The sequence below is a fragment of the Chiroxiphia lanceolata genome, chromosome 20 (assembly GCF_009829145.1).
Source record: "Chiroxiphia lanceolata isolate bChiLan1 chromosome 20, bChiLan1.pri, whole genome shotgun sequence".
In the NCBI taxonomy this organism is placed as follows: Eukaryota; Metazoa; Chordata; class Aves; order Passeriformes; family Pipridae; genus Chiroxiphia; species Chiroxiphia lanceolata.
In genome coordinates, this window is record NC_045656.1 from 4,580,593 (window position 1) to 4,600,895 (window position 20,303).

At 47.2% G+C, this 20,303-nt stretch overlaps 1 protein-coding gene across 1 annotated transcript; it reads left to right on the forward strand.

Moving 5' to 3' along the window:
* Positions 1-1,199: 1,199 nt before the first annotated feature.
* LOC116796801 (3 beta-hydroxysteroid dehydrogenase type 7-like) lies at positions 1,200-20,043 on the forward strand. Its single transcript, XM_032707712.1, has 8 exons — positions 1,200-1,429; positions 5,084-5,239; positions 8,249-8,357; positions 12,531-12,630; positions 13,502-13,664; positions 14,574-16,892; positions 17,812-17,953; positions 18,083-20,043. Exons 1-6 carry the CDS (start codon positions 1,282-1,284, stop codon positions 15,011-15,013), a joined length of 1,116 nt encoding a protein of 371 aa, XP_032563603.1. The 5' UTR covers positions 1,200-1,281; the 3' UTR covers positions 15,014-16,892; positions 17,812-17,953; positions 18,083-20,043.
* The last annotated feature ends 260 nt before the right edge of the window (positions 20,044-20,303 follow it).

The window sequence follows — 20,303 nt, forward strand, 5'->3', positions numbered from 1 at the left end:
AATGCCTAAGGCTGGTCCCAACCATTCACACAGTTGGAATTGCTGCCACATTTCAGCCTGGGAGTGGGGAAAGCAGTGAGCCTGAAATGGGAACAAACTCACCCTAAACTTCCCAAGCAACTCTAAGGCCAGAAAAGCAACTTTAGACTACACTGTATAAAGGAAAAGTAAACAAGTAGATTGTATTTCCCTATTTACCATTGTTACCTCTCTGAAAACAGTTCACCAAAAATGGTGACAAGTTGGTTCAAATATGGATTGAAAAAAAGTTTGACTACTCCAGACTTAAGGACAGTTTGCTTGGCATCAAAGAGAGCCTGGGGCTGCTCAGGTCTGACTTTGTTGCCTCTGAGCCTCTTCATGGGAGAAACAGAGAGAACAGGACAGGTCTTCCACTCCACATGCCACTCTTAGGACAGGATCAAGTACCCTGGATAAAGCTCATCTGATTTTTTTTGATCCAATGGCAAACTAAACGACACACATTCTCCATGGCTGGACAAGGAAAGGTGTATCAGCCACAGCTGGCAGGGAAAACACGGCAGGGCCCTCTTTTACTGATGATGAGAAGGAACTTTTCTAACAAAGGATGTGGCAGAACTTTTAGTGCTAGACAGTTTTCACATTAAGAGACAACTTTCCCTTCCTAAATATACATGAGAGTGTGTGTATTCCAACTGAGAGCAGCATCCATCCAGGACAGCCACACCAGATCCTCAGACTGGGAGAACTAGTGACCACAAAACCTCTGGCCCTGTCTGTGCTGTGCATGACCCAGCTCAGCACTGGAGGGATCTGTGCTCTGCAGCCTCTCCACAGATCACCAGTGCCTGGGGACGAGGTCTTTGGACCTTCACACTGACAACTGGCTGCCCTGAGCACCCCTCCAGCACACACAGCCTTTGTGCAGCTCCCAGAGGCCACAGCTGACAGAGCAGCCTGTGGGAAAGGGCTGTCCAGGATGGAAAACTTCTGGCATCCAGATTTTGGCCTGAGACTGGCCACATACCAAGGCAATCCAGAGCTGCCCTGCTGATCATGGGCTACTGTGGGAGAAGGGAAAGGCTGAGTCAGAGGGCCCAGGATGGGCCTGTGGCAAATCTGTGGGACTGTGCCAAGGAAAACCTGATTTATGTGTAACTGGACGGAGTTAATGTTCAGCCAGCACCGTTCTATGACAGCTAAACTTTAGACTTAGTTCAGAAAACACACTGGCTGAGAGCTCAGCAGAGCACAGAAGGATCCCGGCAGCCACCTTCAACCTCAGAAACATCTTCAGAAATGGATGGGGCCTGGGTCTACCTGGTGACAGGAGGATGTGGGTTTATTGGGGAGAAGATCGTAGAGCTCCTGTCTGAACAAGACTACATCAAAGAAGTCAGAGTTTTTGATTCAGTAGCAAAAGGAGAAGTAGAAAATCTCACCACAGGTAAGAAAAGAGCATCACCATCTATTTGGTGGCCAGAACCCTCCCTTTCATGGCAGATGGAATAATGTTGGAGATGCCACAGTTACAGGCACGGGGTTAAACAGACTGGATAAAGAACAACTTCCAGCTCTGAAAGGTTTTTCAGCACAGGACTAAATCAAAGAAAAAAAAAGATCCATAGCCTGTACCCTCCAGAGATATCACAGGGATCAGTTGTAAGGAGCAATGTGCACACTGAGTACGTGACAGGGGAACTTGGCTGCCCAGTTGCTTCTGCTCAACCAGTCTGACTGACAGCAAAGGGACACAAAAACATCCTCCTGAACTGCTCCAACCAGTCACCAATTCTGAAAGATAAAAATCCTGACAATAATAGAAGAGAAACTCAGCATCTGCTGCAGGTATTGTGAAATAAATTATGGAAATAATTGGGAGAAACCTACAGCAGCCTTCCTGTGCATATGAAGGAAGAGGTGAGTCTCAGTAAACACTCTCAGAGATACTAAATTAATCCATTTGATCATATTCTGAGAGCTGCCTTCGTCCGGGGTTGAGTACAGTGAGATGCATTGGGGAAAAACAACCTGTTTTACTGGATTCAGGAATACCCAAGCAAAAGAAGCCAAGGCAGCTCAGGTAATGGTGGGCTGGGTCCCCTCTGTCTGACTGCCCAAACTTTCAGCCTGCTTTGAGAGAGGCAAAAGTGATAAGGGAGGTCCCATCTGTGGGGAGATATCGATAGAAGAGACACTTAGAAGACTCCCAGGGAAATATCACTGTCAGAAACCCTCCCTGGCAGATGAACTCAACAGACTGGTTTCCCCGGGTTTCAGGGAGCCAATTGCCTTAAAAGCACCCACAATTGAAGAAGAAGCTGTTTAAACCATAGGGAGGTGCCATAATCCAGGCTCCAGGAGTGGTCTGTGGCCTGACACCACAGCAAACAAGGCAGGAGCAGCCTGAGGGACCATCCCAACCCCATCCCTCTGCCCCAAGGCAGACCAGCCCTGCAGATGTTTGTCTGTCCTGTCCCCAGGCCACCTCAGGCAGCCCATTTATCTCTGCAGCACCAGGCCACTGCTGTGGTACAGCCTAATCTGCACTTGGAGTCCTTCATTTCTCATCCACCCTTAGAATAGGTGTTACACTATTACTGTAATTTTTTTTACAACGATGATCATCATCTAAAAACCACCTCCTTCCACTCCATACTGGTTTCTCCTTTTGGCTAAACGAGCACTCCCTCCTTCCTCCTCCACTCCATCAGTACCTCAGGCACTGGTGTTGCTCCCTTCTCGAAGAGGGGCATTGAGGTTTGGGCAGAGGGACCAGTTGTGGCCTTCCCACTGCTGTGTAAAGCTGATGGATTTGTGCCTTCCATCCTGGAATATCTCCTCCTGTTTCCCCTGTCACTACAGTGATGCCTTTTTTCCCCAATCACAAGGACCCTGCCAACAGGCAACAGCTCCTGAGCTGCCCTGGCCCAATTTAACCCTTTCATGAAGACCTGCTGCCTCCTCCCTGCTCAGCCCAACAACTTCTCTTTGTTCCTATCAAACTTCCTCTTTCTTTTCCAGCCTCTCTGAGTTACACTCAGCTCATTCTCTAATCTTCCAGTCCCTCCCTGTCTGATGTTATCTGCTGATTTAATGAACAAATCTGCCAGATTCTTGATGAAAACAATAAAAAAAAGACTCCAATACAGCAATAAGCCCTGGAGAGCCCCAGGGCAGGCACCTACCACAGCTGGCATTTCCCTGGGAACCGTGATTCCCTGGCTTTGTGCTCTCCCTAATGGGGCTGATTTAGCCCTGTGTTTTCCTGACCCACTCACGAGAATGACACAGTTTCCAAAGCCCTCCTAAAATCAAGATAGATGGCATCAACCTGTTCCACAGATATCCCTGCAGCCTGTTACCTTGTCATGAGAACAAAGGAGGTTTATCTGACTTGATTTGTTCTTGACAAATCCTTGTCAGCTGCTGCTGTTCTCCTTATTACCCCACAGGTGCTCACACACATGTCATTTTAGTGTGTGCTCCTGGATTTCCTGGGGTTGAAATCAAAATATTCTGGAATTTCCCGGCTCTTCTTCACCTCCTTTCTGAGCACAGGTGTTTCATTTGCTCTACTGCAGTTTTCCAGTGCCTTCAAAAGTTCTCCACAGTAGCTGATAATGCAACAGGGCTGCAGTTACACCCATCACCTCCTTATAGCTCTTATCAATCTGAAAATTTCTCATGGTTGCCTTACACAGCTGCCCTAAGACAGATGATGTAAAAAAGACTATTTAACACTTCAACCTGATGGGTTCCAGGCTTTCCCAAACCACAGAGAAGCAGAAAAACCCCCCAAGAGTCTACTGACACCCTGGTCCTCTGGGCAATTGTTTTACCTCTGCTACATGGACAACTCCTTTCTTTTTCCCCTCTATTCTCACTGAAGCAACTCTGTGCTTTAATATTGAATCATTTTTAGTATTATCATTCAATATTAATTAAGAATATTGAGTGTGAGTCCACCAAATCTTGGCTATGATAATTAAGAAAGCAGCCTGACCCTTTTGTAGAATTCCAGCCTTCTTCTCCATCCCATGCTGCTCAGAAAACATTCAGAGCTGCTGTGTTGGATGCTGTCCCTCCCTTTAGTTCACGAGGAATAACCCTGTTCTCTTCCCACCTTCTCCTAGTAGTTCTTCACTGAGGGTTTCCATGTCATAACCCTTCCACAGCTGCAGCCACAGACCTTTCCCTGAGCTGCTCACGTGGAGGATCCTTCAGAAATCCCTGCCCTGATCCCGGGATGCATTGAGCTCTCCAGACAGCCACCAGTCCAGGGCAGAGGAGACTTCTCCTTCCCAAAGCAATCCTGTGACTGCCTTATTGCAAATCCCCAAGGAGTATGGCCTCCTAACCCCAGCTCCTTGCTGGCCTGTTCCCAACTACACGAAAGGAAAAAGGGAAAAATCCTACTTAAACATTGCAACGCTGTCTCAAAGCAAGAAAATTAGTAGTAGATGCCAAGAGTAGCTATGTATGGAAAGCTATGTCGAGGAAGAAGAAGGGGGAGAAAGGAGATAGGGGAAAAATTCCTTCTGAGTGGCTCAAAGAGAGGAATTTCCTATGAAACTTTTAATACCTGTTACATTATTTTCCCCTCCCATCTACGGTGTTTGCAATTTAAATAAAGCTCTGTGCAATGCCCCTTGAACTCCCCTGGTGTTATTCCCAGCAATCCCCTAAAAATCCTCTGTCTGAAGGAAAGTGTCCAGCAAAAAAAAAAAGTGTCCAGCTTCCCAAATCCCCAGGGACTGGAGCAGCCCTGTGACCATCTGGGCCGAGTGTCTCCTGCTCTCAGCACTATCCTTGGATGCAGACAGGGGATTTGCCATGACAGACACAGCTATTCTGGCCCACTGTTCATGCAGAGTGCTGTGCTGAATCAAACCAGATGCACATCTGGCTTCTTGGGGCTCGGAAACAGGGATGAATTTCCCCCTGGCGTGACGTATTCCATCGGTACAGTCACGGCCTTGCCCTGCAGACAGCAAAGCTTTGCACGCAGGATCCTCGCTCTGCAGGAAGGTGAGGATGTTGGTTTGTACTTTTTTTTTTTTTCCCCCCTTGCATCTGTGGTTCTGTTCTTTTCCCACAGCCACCACTCGTGTGACAGTGGTGAAAGGAGACGTCCGGGACTCCGAGGCGCTCCTGGCTGCCATGCAGGGGGTGCACGTGGTGATCCACACGGCTGCCCTCGTGGACTACAGAGGCACAGTGCCCTTCTGGGAGATGAGAGCCGTCAACGTGGGGGGTAAGTTCTGGAAAACAAGGAATTAAACCCAGCCTGAGCTTCCTCACACACCCTGGTGCGGTCACACGAGAGGCTGCGACGAACACCCGCTCAGGTTTTGTGCTCCCCGTGGATTCCATCCCTCGCTTCAGTTCATGAGGAATAACCCTGTCCTCTTCTCACTTTGGCCTGGTAGTTCTTCACTGAGGGTTTCCATGTCAAGACACTCCCACAGCTGCAGCCACAGACCCTTCCCTGAGCTGCTCATGTGGAGGATCCCTCAGAAATCCCTACCCTGTCCTGAATTCCACGCACACCACTCTGCTATGAGATGGGAAAGGTGCCCGGGACCTTATTTTTCCAGTGGAGAAGTTTCTGCCTTTGCCCCTCTGTCCTTGCTCAGGGCAGGTCATGCTGTTCCTCATCTCAAAACATCAGCTCTGGGCTCAGCTATTATACAGCTGTTCTGGTCCAGGGTATAACTTTCCCTAATAAGGGATCCAGAACATGCCCACAGTGGTAAGAAACTGTTTAGTGTGTGACAAGGACAACAATTAAAAGTTAAACCCTGTTCTAGGCATCTTCCCAGGGATAAAAAAAAGCCCTGTATACACCTGCACAAGGCTGTACCCTTTGAACTGCACCCACTAGAAGGGAGTGACGTTATTTTAATCACAGTCAGAGCTCCCAGCTGTCATGTACCTACAAGCCACGTGCCACTGAGAGCTCCACACCTCGTCCTTCCGACCACCAAGAGCCAGGTTTGTGTTCGGTGCAAGATCTGCTCAAAGAAAATTTGTTCATAAATCCAGGAAATAAGCACAGGCTGTAAAAATAATGAAATCCCTATTACAGCAGCAATTCCAGTGGCACCTCAGGCTGTTAGCTACTAAAATAGTCGTTAACCAAAGGGAAGGGATTTAATTTTTTTTTTTATATGTATATCTCAAACCCGGTTACTGCTTAGGGCTTCTACTATTTGCTGATACATTCAAGGGTAACATTTAAATTCTTTTTGTTGTTTTCAAAACCAGATGCTTTTAAGAGCCTGTGTTGTGCTCTTTGTGTACTGAGAATATTCAGAGCCTGAGGCCTCCCACTGCCTTGTAATGGCTTTGTGAGACCTTCCTCTTCACTGTGCTTGCTGTGAGCAAGGTACTTCAGCACAGGCAGGTTTTTAGAGAACACTGGGCACTCCCCTCTTCAGCAAACCAAACCTCTTGCAGATGTTTGTGACATTCCCAGAAAACCACACAGGCAAAGATTTTCCAGCATGACTGAGTGTCCCTCAGGGGCACAATTTGGGATGGAGCCCGTCCTGCATTTCTGCCTCCCCTTGGATGGCTTCAAGTAGACCTCCCTAAAACAAACCTGCTGCCCTCACCAGGACTTCTCCAAATCCCAAAGGGATAGAGTAGTCTAAACTTTTCTGTCAAAATCATAGCAGATGAAAGAACAAAAAATGGTATTTGATACCTGCTGCAGACTTCATGGAAAAAAATAGGGTCAGAACAGGTCAAGTATATAATCCTCTAGCTGGCTCCTCTGTGCAGCTCAGGCTGCAGAATTTCATCCAATTATTGCCTTAAGCCCAACAATTTGTGGCTAAATTGGACCAATCCTTTTCAAAAGACTTGTTGCCTCCAATTAAGGGTGCAAGTTAATGGGCTATCTATCATGTCTTTCAGCAAGCCATAACAATGCTGAGGATGGTGGTGTGGCTGTGGTTAATTCCCATTTCTGGCAAAAATTTACATCTTCTGCTTTGATTCTCTCCTCTGTTTCAACCACTGGCTGCCGAATCCTGTTACAGTCTTGTTGACTAGATTGAAGAATTCTCTTCTACAAGAATTATTTTTTCCATCTAGTCACTTAAAGACTTTTTAATCTGCTTTTTGTCAAGCTGAATGGGTTTTAGCTGTTTCCAGTGATGTTTCTCAGCAGGGGTTCTCAGCTAACTTTACATATTGTGATAGGCTCATGGAGAAGTAGATTGATCCTTTTCCACCAGGACTTCACACTGATTCATGCCCTCTGAAATTATCCTAAACTCAGGATTTCCCTGGTAATTTCAGATTATGCCTTTAACAACAAAGAGAACAGGAATCACAAGCCTTCCCACACAAGATCTGCAGGGAGGCTCAGGGGCAGAGTCTGATTAGCCAAGTATAAATAGTATGGAGGTTTCTGGAAACCAACCCTACGAGCTGCTTCCTTCAAGATCTGCCCTGTCAGATTTGAAGGCCCTCAGAATGCAGCCATGGTTGTGCTGTTGTCGCTGAGATTCTCACAGATCAGCTTGAATCAAAATCACAAGGAATGCAAAAACCACCCCTGGAAGAGTCATAAATATCTGAACCCACAGAACACCCCAAACCAACCAAACTAAAGCCACACACACCCCAACCCACAGGTTCAGCCAGACCAACTTTCCTTAAACCAAACCATGCTTTGGATTCATCTGTTTTTCCTGTGGACTTGTGGGCTGCCCCTGCTATCTTATTTAAAATTCTGCAGCTCTCAAGGGTCTGCTGCAATGGTTTCACCCTATAGCACCCTGCAGGGCTTCTACAGAGCCACACATGCAACTAAAACACTGAGCCTTTTGCCAGAAGGCTGCAATTCACCCAGCAGTCTGTCCACAAATCAAAAAAAGGATGGAAAACAAAGAGTTCTGCTCTGCCAAGCTGTCAGCTTCCTTTTTGTTAGCAACTAGAAAGTGCAAGTTAAGTCAGTGCCCAATGGCCACAGAGGTTAAGCCACAATAAAGCTATAGATGGAACTGCTACTCCTATAAACCATCCATTCCCATGCAAACACATCCAAGGAACTGTAGCCCTGACCTGTGGCTTTGCATCTTTCCAGCCACAATAAAGCTGGATCTGCCCCAAGTGTCAGCACCCCAAGCCAGGAAATCTCTTTTGAGTCGCACCAGAGAAACCAAGCCAAGGTGGTTAACATTTGTCCTTCCTGAACAAGAGGAATCAAGGCAAGGTGTTTGATGCCTGTCCTTCCCAACCTGCCCCACAGGTACTGAAAATGTGCTGAGGGCCTGCTGTGCCCTGGATGTTCCATACCTTGTCCACACGAGCTCCGTTGCCGCGGTGGGACCCAACACCTCGTGCGAGCCCATGTTCAGGTGAGGAAGAGCAAATCTTCTCCATCCTTCTGGATTTCCAGTTAAACAGCAATGAAACTGCAACCAGGTGGAGAATTCAGCTGTGGCTACAAAGGAGATATGTGTTGCCTTTCCTGTCTATTCCTCTTCTCTTCCTTGAAAATCCTTCCTTGCTGCTCTTCCCTTTCAGGAACCACCCCTTCCTGACCTGAGCCTGGCCAGCTGTGATAGCAATGACTGAAAGGGTTGGGTGGGAGCTGTATGGCCCAGCTGCACCTCCAGGCTGTCCCCACGTGCACAGCCCTGCTCCTCTGAGCCCTAAAATCAGCATCAGAGAAGGTCTCAGATGTTTGAGGTTTGGGACATGGTCAAGTTGCATCCTGCTGTCAGGTCACAGTTTTTGCTCTTCCCCTTACAGTCAACCCAAAGGGCAGGTGACCCTCTACTGCTGCCAACACATTCTCCCGCCTCTTCCCAGCTCCATAGGGAATTGCCATTAGGCCTGTACCCAGCCCTGCTATCAGATGTGGGCAAATCTCATGTAGCACTAACTCAGAAGAAAGTAATTTGGCCACACAGTCTCAGGGCACAGATGTGTTGGTGTGAAGGTTCCCTGCAGCATTCAGGTGTAGTTACACCCTTCTGTTACCTGGGTCTGACCTGTAAATTGTGTCCTTCTATCCCTCAAAATCCATTTTCCTGGCAACAAGCTCATGAGGGCTGATTCCTGGGCTCCTGATGCCACTACTTTGGGTCACTGTGCTCAACCCATCTCTGCATGTGGCTCCCATGAGACCGACCCACAGACCCAGAAGAAGCAGCAGAGCTTCAGAAAACCCTCTGTGGCAAAGGTGGGATTTGCAACAATACAAAGACAGTGGTCAAAAGTACAATTCTGAGGGGTTTTTTTGCTTACAGATCTTTGATCTCCAGACCTGACTGTCACAATCAGCTGCCACTCCCACTCAGGGCTCAGCACTGGGACACCTTTGGTACTCCTGGGTCAGCAGTACCTGCACACTGACAACAGGGCTGCTATTTCTGAAGACCAGGAGCTGAGGTTTTAGGTCGAATTTGAGGTCAGGTAGAAATATCTGCAGTCTGATACGTGCTATTGGAAGGGCCCTTGCTGGTTCCATGCATGGTTTGTAGCCACACAGGCCATGCTCAAACCATGGAAACTTGTGTGCAAGGGGAACTGGCTCAAAGTCAGGGTTTTTTCTCTCCAGGCAGCCAGGCTGGGCACAGCTGGCTTAGTCACTCCAGAAATTTGAGCCCAGCTAGAAAAGGCTGCTTAAGATATAACTTAAAATGACCTACAAGCCTAAATTTCACCCTCACAAGTAAGCTAAGGCATAACCCAGTTGTTTTGGAAAGTGTTTAAGTACCCAAATCTGTAGAATAAATGTCCGGCTTATGGGGAAAAAAAAAATCATGAGAGCAACAAATCACTTGGGACCACGAGCACCAGAGAGTCTGTGTCACTGCAAAGCTACAGAATTTGTTCATTAGCATATCCAGGTCATTTCTAAAAATGAATGTAGATACAGGCACGTCCTTGTCAGTATTTTAGTCCTGAGACTAAAGAGACAGATGTGAATAGATGTCTAGAAAAAACCGACCCCAGATCTCGCCTGAGAGCACAGTCCTTTGGCTTGTAATGGTGGCACCAGTGGGGGCAAGCAAAACCCAGCCGGGCTGAAGCTCGTGGAGTTACACCTGGACATCCTCTGCCCATTGCATCCCAACCCTTCCCCACCACAAATGCAAATAAAAGCACACCTAGAGCCTCTGAGGCATTTGGCAGAACACACTCAGGTTCTGCCATTAAGCTGTGAGGAAGCTCAAGAGGGTGGTCTTCATTCTCCAGTGATTTTGATTCCAAACTAATGGAATTACATAATGAGAGAAGGGTCAGCCCCCCAGTCAAAACCTGCCTAAACAGGGAGCCCAGGGATGGCTGGAGGGCAGTGAAATACGGCCCCGTTTTCCAGACTGAAAGCACCTTTCCCCTTCCTCTTCTCATCTCCCCCTTCCCCACCCAACCTGTTCCACCCTCTCCCTCAGTCCACGATCCCGCCTGCCTTTCCCCTTTTTTCTCTGTCCCCCTCCTCCACCATTCCTCCTGTAATTTATTTAACTCCCTTTTACGTTGACACAGACAAAGCCCGGTGAGTCTCTGGCCGGGGCGATGGGTGCGGGGATGGCGCTCACACCTCAGCATCCGACAAGAATAGAAAATGCCTCTGTCAGTCCCGATCCCCCCGGGACAGCCACCGCTGAGATCCCTCCTGACAACGCTGCTCCGCTCTGATTAGCGTTCGGTTCTCTCTGATCGTTTTGAAAAGCAGGAGCATTGTGCTGAGCTCTTTGTTACTCCCGAGCTCCGGAGGGGAGGGGGAAGGCACACGAGTGGAGCGCTGCAGCCCCGGAACGCCGGGTTGGGTTCGCCCCCTTTGTGAAGCTGCTGCTTTTTAAAAGCTTTGCGAGGCAAGGAAAAAAAAAAATCGGACTGGGAAAAAAAAAAAAAAAAGGCAATTAAAACTAGAACTTCTAGATAACCCCTCCTAATTGTCTTGGGCCTCTCCCGGGCTTGCAACAAACCCTGCACAATCTATCTTTTGTTTCGCTTGTTTATCGGTTTGTCTCTTGCTCATCACCTGTAAACACGGGGAAAGGGAGGAGGGTTTTGTGATAAAAGCCCTGGGTGTGCGAGGAGGCTGCATTTGTGATGCTCCTAATTTATTTCTGTTGCTGCAGCACAAGAAGCCCCTGATCACAGCTGGGATACCTGGCACACAACACACTGGGCTGCTGAACAGGCAGGAGCAAGGCAGCAGCATTATCCACGTTTTACACATGGAGATCTGAGCAGAGAAAAGAGAAAGCAAGTAGCCCAAGGTCAGACAGGGAGCCTGAGACAGAGCTGGCCCTCCCGGGGCCCAGTGTTTGACAAAAACACCTCTGCTGCAGATCTGCTGTGTGAACTCATCACAGGCCACTCCACCCTTCCAAGAGGTGCATCCAAGCCCCATCTGCCAAAGGAGCAGGATAATTCCCCACTGCCCTGCATGGGGTACCCCGTGCCTGGCAGAGTCCTGGGTTTGCCTGGAGTGGATTTCTCTTGGAGAGCAAAATACAGAGTAAATGAATTTAAAAATGGGAAGAAAGTCTCTTGCAGCACACAGAGGGAGAGAGAGCTGATCCATGCTAGTCATGGCAGCAGGGGAGCAAGTACCCACACAGTATTCATGGCTGGTCCTTCCCAATGCTTCAAACAAGGTTTCTTCACTCCCCAGCCCCTCCAGAGCCCACTAGATTTGCTTAAGCAAATCCAAATTAGTGAAGAACTAGTCTGATCTAGAACCACTGGGACAAAACACCTTCAGCCTGGTGAGGAATAGAGCTGCTCTCTTGTTTCTCCTTGGAATTATTTCAGGCCCTGTGAGGCCAGATTCACTTTAGTTCCCAAGGGTTTCCCCTCTGCAGCTGTGAGGTAGCAGGCTGGGGAGCACGTTGTCTTCCACAGCCACAACCCAGTGTCCCCAGCACGGCTGGAGCCCTGCTTGCCCTTAATTGTGGGTCATTGCTTTGCCTTCCCCTCAAACTTAATTTGTTAGGGGAGATGAAGGAACAATCCCAGCACAAACCTGCTGATTGCAAGTCTTCCAGATCACCAGCAGCTCTATCACATCCCCAGCAAATGCCTCCCAACTTTAATCAACTCTGTGAGAAAATTAAGCAGTAGCTTCTCCTTTTAGTTTATGGCTCATGAGAGGCTTTTCTCTGCCTCTAATGAAAAAATGAAGCAGGATTGCTCTCATTTTTCCTGCCTCCCATCTTCTTATGCTCTTTTCACCTTGTTCAGCTTCTGTGAGTGGCTGAACAATGTAACTCCACTGCCTTCTAATTTGCCCACTGGGATATTATTTGCTTCCATCGCACTCTTGGACAAAACCAAACCCAGCTCTCAGAAATCAAACCAGTGCCCTCATGCCAACCTGGATGTGAACACCATGGACCACCTGGTGTTTCTTGGGGCCTTACTTCTCCCAGACTGCAGCAGGGATCTCAGATTCCCATAACTGCCAGCCAGCAGCAGTCCCTGGGGAGCAGGGACTGCAGAGGAAATCCCGCTGGGACAGATGTCTCCAACCCCTGTGGTCACTCACCATCTCTCCCAATGTGTTCCAGAGGAAATGAGGACACTGAGTACAGTGGGGAAGTGGAGCTGCCCTATGGGAAGACAAAAGCCATGGCAGAAAAACTTGTACTTGAAGCCAACGGAAAAAAGGTACCAAATCCAACAGCAGCACCCCTGGAATTACAGCACAGGATGGGGAAAGGAGGGAGTTGGTTAAAAAGACCCCACAGCTCCTGTCTAAGTGTTTATCCAACTGCTGCCTTGATTTGATGCACAAACCACAATGTCCTAAGCTTCCCAAAGCCCAGTATTCCCACACCAGCAGGAAGCTGCCAAACTCTGGCAGGATCAAAGGATGCTTCCCTTTGAGCCCATGCTTTAGCTCCAGCAGGACTGTGACTTTGGAAAGAGCTGTGCTAAATCAGGGTTGAAGAAACCAGGTTCACCTGGTTCATACTGCATAAAAGTATAATTTCCAGGCATGTCTGAGTGACTTCAGAACCAAAAATATTGGTGCATCCAGAGTCAGCCCCCTACCTAAGGCAGCTGGCCAGTCTTTGAGAGTGCCAGGGCAGTCAGCAGGCAGAGGAGTTCTAGGGAATGAAGCAGAATGTAAAAATGAGACCTGTGTCCTAAATCACTGCCTAGAGCATCTCTCCCCCTGTTACAGTTTGAGGCCACTCAGCTTGGTTGGTCTCCTCTGGTACCCGATTTTAATTGTTGCAAAAACTCATTTATACATCACAACTGCAGAAGAGTTCATGCCACCAGCACACCCTCCATCCAGCACATCTCAGGGAGCATGTGTGGGTGCAGGTGAGCCATGAAAAACACAAGTAGAATCAAACTGGGCACCTCCTGACATTTTTAGGCACCCGAACCATGTCCCAAACATCCAGAGCACCTCTGCAAATGGCAGCTCCTCTAGGCCAATATTCCCAGGTTTTATCTGGCAAACCCGCAGTGGAAGAATTTCACCTCTGAGTCCATCCCTCACTAACATCCCTCCCCCATTTTCCAGCTGAGCCATGGTGGTAAACTCACCACCTGCATCATCCGAGCCAACACCGTGTATGGGGAGAAGGCAGCGTTTCTCCTGGAGCTCTACCGGGGGGCCAAGGCCAGGAAGGGTGTCCTGAACTTCCTGGAGCCTGAGGACTCGGAGAGGAATCACACCTACGTGGGTGAGGGACTGAGCTCTTTGCCTGCTTCAGCCACAGGGGGTTTTACACATCACCTTAACCATAATCTCCCAAGACAGAGAGATGAATGTGGTCAACGAGCACAAATGTTCTTACAGCCACAAAACTAAAGAATTTTTCAGGCAGCTGCTCACTATGACAGTTTTCCTTTGGTTTTTTTCCTTGGTAAATGTTTTAGGGGGTATATGGGGGGGCAGAGAGAGAAATTCAGGTAATATTTTGAAGATGTTTTTGCTTTGAAAAGATACTTAATTTCTTCTTCATTAGAAGAAATCATCTTACCACTACTTGTCAAATTCCTTACAGAAAAGGCTGTACTACATAAATGATTTTAGCAAGCACGAGAAACTACTCACAAAGCCTACAGGAGGAGTTTGTTGTGGTGCTGAATGCCTTTCAAGGGAGTACAACTCACCATTAAATCATGCAGGGGTTCAGTCATTTCCGTGCAGCACACTTAGATGTCTTTTCCCAAAAGTGCAGATAACAGTATTTTGAAAATGCTCTCAGAGAAGAATCAGGCCCAGATAAATCAAGTGACTTCTTCAAAGGCTCACAGCAGAGCCAGGAATAAAACCCTCGAGCACTGACTCTCATTCATCCTCCTCTCACTACAAAACACTGCCCTTTCCCTTCACATGAACCAGGATCACGAGGCACATTAATTGTCCAGCTCAAAGAGGAGACCAAAGGTTTAAAGGATCTTGGAGGCCTGGATTAACTCCTCAGTCTCTCTACAGTGCAGCTGAGCACACCATGAGTGCTCTGCTTCCCATGAGTGCTCTGCTTCCCAGCACTGAGGCTGGCAGATCCAATGTACTCATCCTACAGCAAACAGGGAAAATCAGCTCCTCCTGAATACCTGTTTCTCTCCCCCTCTTATTTCTCCAGGGAATGTTGCATGGATGCATGTCCTTGCAGCAAGGAACTTGCAGCTGAAACCAGGCTTACTGGCAGGACAAGTGTACTATTCCTATGATGACACTCCAACCAAGAAAGGTTTCCTGGTCAGGCACCAGCTGCTGTCCACTGCAGACCACTCGGTGAGACTGGGCTCCCACATCCCCTACTGGAAGATGTGGTTAATGATACAACTGCACAGAATAATCAGGGTCATCTTGTTGCCCTTCTGGAAGCCACAGCCTTTCCTAAACCTGCCTTTGCTGAACACAATAGTCACCACCTTCTCCTACGAGACAGACAAAGCCTCCAGGCATTTCGGGTACAAACCCCTGTTCACCTGGAATGAGAGCAGGCACAGAACTGCCCAGTGGCTGAGAGCAGCTGTGGGGAACCTGGAATCCTCCCAGCTTCCTGGGAAGAAGAACTGATCCCCACTTTTGGGGTGAGGAGATCGCTCATCGCACGGGCAGGTTTCACCTGAGCTTCGCAGCGCACACAGATCTCTGGCAGGAGCTTTGCAACCACAGAAATCCTGGTGCTGAGACAGAGAAGGAGCAAAACTCTGAGGCTGCAAATACATACACCTGTCATGCCAAAATCTCAGCTGTTTTGTGTTCTCCTGTGAAACACCCGGGGTGCATTTGAAAGCTTCCTCTCTTGCAGCCACCTGGGCCTCAGTCACTCCCATGGTGTCACCACTGCACGGGGTCACTCCAGGGGACAGGACAGACAGGCTCAGATGAGAAAGGGTGCCCAAAAAACACCTTTTTGGTGAAATTAGTTAACCAGTTTTGTTCCACAGCCTAAGGAGCCATGGCCTCAGACAACTGGTGGGATGTCTGTACTGGCTCATACACTAAAGGGTATTCTTTTGTGTAAAAAGCAGACTTTTTTGTACGAAAAGTGATACTTCTGGGGAAGATGAGGAAAACCCAGAAAGTTCTTGCTCTGCTTTAGGGTTTAATAAACAGAAAAAAAAATCAACCTCTTTTCCAGAACTACCTTTTGCAAGATGCTTCCTGCTATTTTTGACACGTAGAATATTACATCTGTTTAGAAATATCACCCCTCTAAAAAGAAACCTCCGACCTCTTGTGCTAACAATGTATAGGCTTAGTTCCTAATTGCATGGATGGAGATCTGATGTCTACAAGCTCAAAGGTGGGGCTCATATATTTTTAAGTCTGTCCCAGCACTCCAGCAGCAAAGCAAAGCAGATTAAAGCCCACGTTCAGCTGCTGTGCTGGCAAACAGCAACTTCAAGTGAAGGCCTGAGGGGCTGCATTTATGCTAAATAACGTTTGAACTTCAGGAGGGAGAGGTCACTTCAGCTCATTCCGTGGCACTGCAGCTCCACAGTCCATCTGGGAGCAGCGTTTCACAGATGATATTTTCCTAACACAGATGGGGACAGGCACTTTCAGAAAATTCACAACAAAACTGTGGTTTCTATCAGTTTATCGGCTTCTCTATTTTTAAGACATACGGAGGGGCTGCTAAATCTACATTATGCACAACTGAGATTTCAGTTTTCACTCGAGCTTGGAGGAATGGGGCATTTTTACAATGCTGGTTCAAATCTAAAATTAACTCTGTTGGTATCACACTTCTGTGTTCTGTGAATACACACCCATCTCAAGTGTTCCTAGAGTAAAGTGTGCACATGCACAAATCAAAGCTTATTTTAATTACAAGCACCCCAATAATCTTGGAAAAAACAAGTTTCAGCATGGCATCCTTGACAGAAATGATCAAAATTTGCTTCCTGTTAGTCCCTGTAATTACCCAGGAAGGAAAGTGGAGCAATACAGCGTGAGCTGCCAAGTTACATTTGCTGAAACTCACTCTCACATTCACTCTTTTTCAAAACGAGCTTGCAAATCAGAAATCAGTCGCTCTGGTAATTCATTACTAACTTCATATAACAAATAAATTCGGGCAAAACTGTTGCAGTCTGCTCACAGAGAATTTGAAAGGTTGAAGTGTGTAAGTGAGCAGCTCCCTACTGTTTTTTTCCCCCTACCATTTGTGATTGGGGGGGGTGGGTGTTTAAGCGAGTAATAAAATTCCTGGGTTTTCTATTTTCGCTAGAAGTCTCCTTGCAGTTTTTTTGCCATTATCCAAGGGGTAGCTGACAGCCCTTTAAGAATTTGATGAAGAAATCCACCCTCAATCCCTCGCGGACATCGCCAGAGGCATCGCCCCGGTGTGTCCGCGTTGACCTCAACAGGTTTTTAATGCTTCTGAAACGATGGATTTATCCTGCCAAAAAAGAGCCACTGGGTGGAGCTGCGAGTCTGGGAACAGGTACCATCCTCGTGGGAGCCTGTGCTGCACCCGCTGGGCTTTAGATGCTTTTAAAAAGAATTAAAATCCCTTCCCAGGCAGGGGTGGGAGCCTCTGTCCAGCCAGGTCTGTCCTCAGTCTGGGGCGCTTGGAGTTCTGGACTTCCCTTGGCTGGCTGGAAGCAGTTTTATCTTCCCGTAGCCATGGAATCAAAGAGAATGGAGAAATTTATTTTTCCACTCAGAACTCGTTAGAAAAGAATCAAAGTTTGCTTTCTGTGTTTAAAAATAGAATTAAATCTGGCACCCCGAGCCCCGGGAACGCTTGCACAAGAACAACACGCCGGTGCCTCCGGTCCCATTCAGAGCCCTGAGTGTGCTCCTTTGTGGGATTTGGAGCTGCTGGAGATATCAGATGGGAGAGTTGTCAAGCCCCAGTACTATCCCAGAGATTAATGCCTTACAAACTTGCCTGCTTTCAGAAACCTCGCTGGGAACCTCATCATGCTTTTGTTCCTGTCCTGCTCATCATCACCTCTGATTCTGATGCTTATCAGGATGCAGATGACATGCAGGATAAGCAGCAGGGATTTTCAAAGGTGGTTAAGTGCAGCATTTTTCAAAAGCATCTGAATTAGTTGGCTGCTCAGCTTTTTTTTCATACCTACCCACCTCCCAAGCTTTGACAAAAGCAAGTAGAGGATTCCCCTTCCCTGTTCATGGCAGAAATGGGGGGAAAAGTTAGACAGCAAAGCCTCTGTGCTGCTTTCCAAAAAGATGAGTAAGCTTCCTTTGGCTGCCCTGCCTTTTGGCTCCTCCAAGCTAATGCTGCAGCAGACTTCCTGTTAGATCCTTGATTTTATCAGATTATAACTTGTTTTCCCCTGGCAATGCTTTAATTCTTTCTACTGCATTGGGTTGTCATTGGCTTTTCTTTTCAGGGTCTCAGCCCTATTATGTAACAGCAGCAGCAGCAAAAAAAAAAAAAAAAAAAAAGGAGAGAAAAGAAAAAATATTTCAGATCTGTTTCTACTTCTGGAGAGGAGCCTTTGTGCACAATTACTCATCCAAGAGATTCAGCAGGTATAACTGCTTCCCCCAGGGGCTCCATTATATAATTGGATTTCAGCCATACAAATTAAATCCTATCTTACCCCTTAGTTAAGCCAGGCAGTAAGTATTTAATGCTAATATCCCTGACAACTATTGCAGGGAGAAGCAGAGCTGGAGCACAGAGGAGACAGATGCAGGCAATCTCTGCTGCAGGAGCAGGGAGGATGAGCAAGGAGTGCACTGACAGAAAGACACCTGCTGTATTTTAAACATGGCTAAACTTCCCCAGGACAAGCTGGAGTTGTTGTCTGAGCTGGAACGTGGCTCTCCCTCTGTTTTCCATCCTGCAATATTCCCATGTGTGCGCTGAGCGCTCACCCCCCAACACGCACACTTCAAAGAGCCACATGCCTAACCCTGTTTGAGTTTCTGTGGAAGTCTCTGTTCTTGTGCAACGTCTGAAGGAAGCGAATTTAGTAATATCACAACTCAAGCCAAGCACAAAACCAAGCAAAGGATCCCCAAATTAAAAAGAGAATCTCAACCGAGTTACTCATTCATCTGCATTTTCTGCCGCGTTCCGTCTTCTCCCGGCGTGTTCCCGTCAGACAAAGCCCTCTGGGCAGAGACCATCTCTTTTGGTGTCTGGTACATCAGTCACGGAGTTAGTGCATAGTAATAAAGGAAAACAGATTCCTGGTAGGAGTTAAACCAGTCAGTCTGGTACCGTAATTGGAACATAATCTCATATTGACAGTATTTAACACAGGATGTGCAGGGAACAGATGGCAGCAAGCCAGGCCTCCATCGGCCTGCAAATATTGGAAAGAGATTTTCCAAGTCCGGCTCCTGAACCTCATCTCCGATGTCGGAAGCTTTGCTTCCCCAAACGGGCCTTGAGCCACTCGCAAATCCTGGTTAAAGCCCCACACGCTCCTCTGCTCCCGGCCTCGCAGACGACCAGAGCTCCCACTGCCAACTGCCTCGGGAGCGCTTAGAGAGGGACCTGAGACAGCATCGAGGGCAAAAGTCTCCATAATCCATCGGCCCAAACAGTCCCAAACCTCTGGATACACCCGTGAGCCTCTCCCTGGCAGAGGGACCTGCCTGTGGCACCAGGCACGACCCCACGTGCACCCTCAGTGCCAGGGACACCCGCCCGTGTCGCTGTGCTGCTGCTTTCCCCTCAAAAGGCCTCAGTCCTACCATGATCTCCCCAGAACGTGCTGGCAACGGTGACTGGTTCCTTTCTCCAAGCCCAAAACGCTGAGCTAAAGCAGTTGAAAGGAGAGGAAGCACATTTATTCCAAGATTCATCCCGTGGTACAGAGTGCAGACACGGGCTCAGCTTTCCAAGGCTGTGGGAGGACCATACCGTGCTTCCTATAGCTGCTACAGAAAGTTTAAATTGATTTTTCTCTGTTTCAGCAATTAATTCCCATTAATCAACTTACTGTACAATGCTGCGCTATAATTCACGAGTTTTATGCACTATATGAATAAAATTGCACATATATTTTTATGTGATTTTCATTTAATTGAATTCCGGGGAGATTTATCTGCTGGGTTATTAATAAATCTTAATATGGCCTATAACATTCAATTGATATTTAATTAACCTGCAATAACTGCCTTGTAAAATGTAAATTAAATGCTTTATTTTTTCCAGGCATATAACGTTAAATCAAATTCTTCATTCTGCCAGTAAAACAAAAAAGAAGTGGGGGGAAAAAAACAAAGCTTAGACCTGAAAATATTTGATGTTTAAAGAGGTTCAAACTGGAAACCAGATCCATGCTTTGTAATCAGTTCTTCTCTCGAGGAAGTACTTTTCCACTGTTTCCCCACCTTTAAAGATCACAGGAATTTGGGTGGATTTAGATGAAACATCAAAATCTCAGGAGGCTGGAAGAGAAGTGAGAGGCGCCCATTATTAATAATAAGGTTGCAAATTCCCATAGGTATTGTGGTATTTGGCATTTTTCTTAAAGTCTTGGCTCCTACAGTCACAAATGAGAATGTCAATTTTCATTTAAAAATAAAAAAAAAAAAAAAAAAGATGTTAAAGCCCTTTGATAGGGGAAGTTTGCAAACCTGAATGTCAAAGGCATGAGAACTAAGAGACAAAAATACATAAAATTTGATCCTTATCTTTAAAAGTATCAGAACTTTTTGAGACTGAGGTGTTTGAAAACTGGGAGGTGGCAACAAATGATCAAAACAGCCTTTACAGGAAAAGATGAGAACAATCCAAATTATATTTTAAGATCAAACTGCTTTCCTCCCCCTCCCCTAGCAATTTACATAGATCTACATTAAATACTGCAAACTGCAAAAACAACTGGTTCTGATTTCCAAACCAGGATAGCTGGCTGCCTTT

Excerpts from the sequence above, each read along its gene's own strand:
- LOC116796801 (XM_032707712.1), top strand. The coding sequence starts at position 1,282 with ATGGATGGGGCCTGGGTCTACCTGGTGACAGGAGGATGTGGGTTTATT. Across the intron at positions 5,240-8,248 it reads GAGAGCCGTCAACGTGGGGG|GTACTGAAAATGTGCTGAGG; the intron begins GTAAGTTCTGGA and ends CCTGCCCCACAG. Across the intron at positions 12,631-13,501 it reads TTGAAGCCAACGGAAAAAAG|CTGAGCCATGGTGGTAAACT; the intron begins GTACCAAATCCA and ends CCCATTTTCCAG.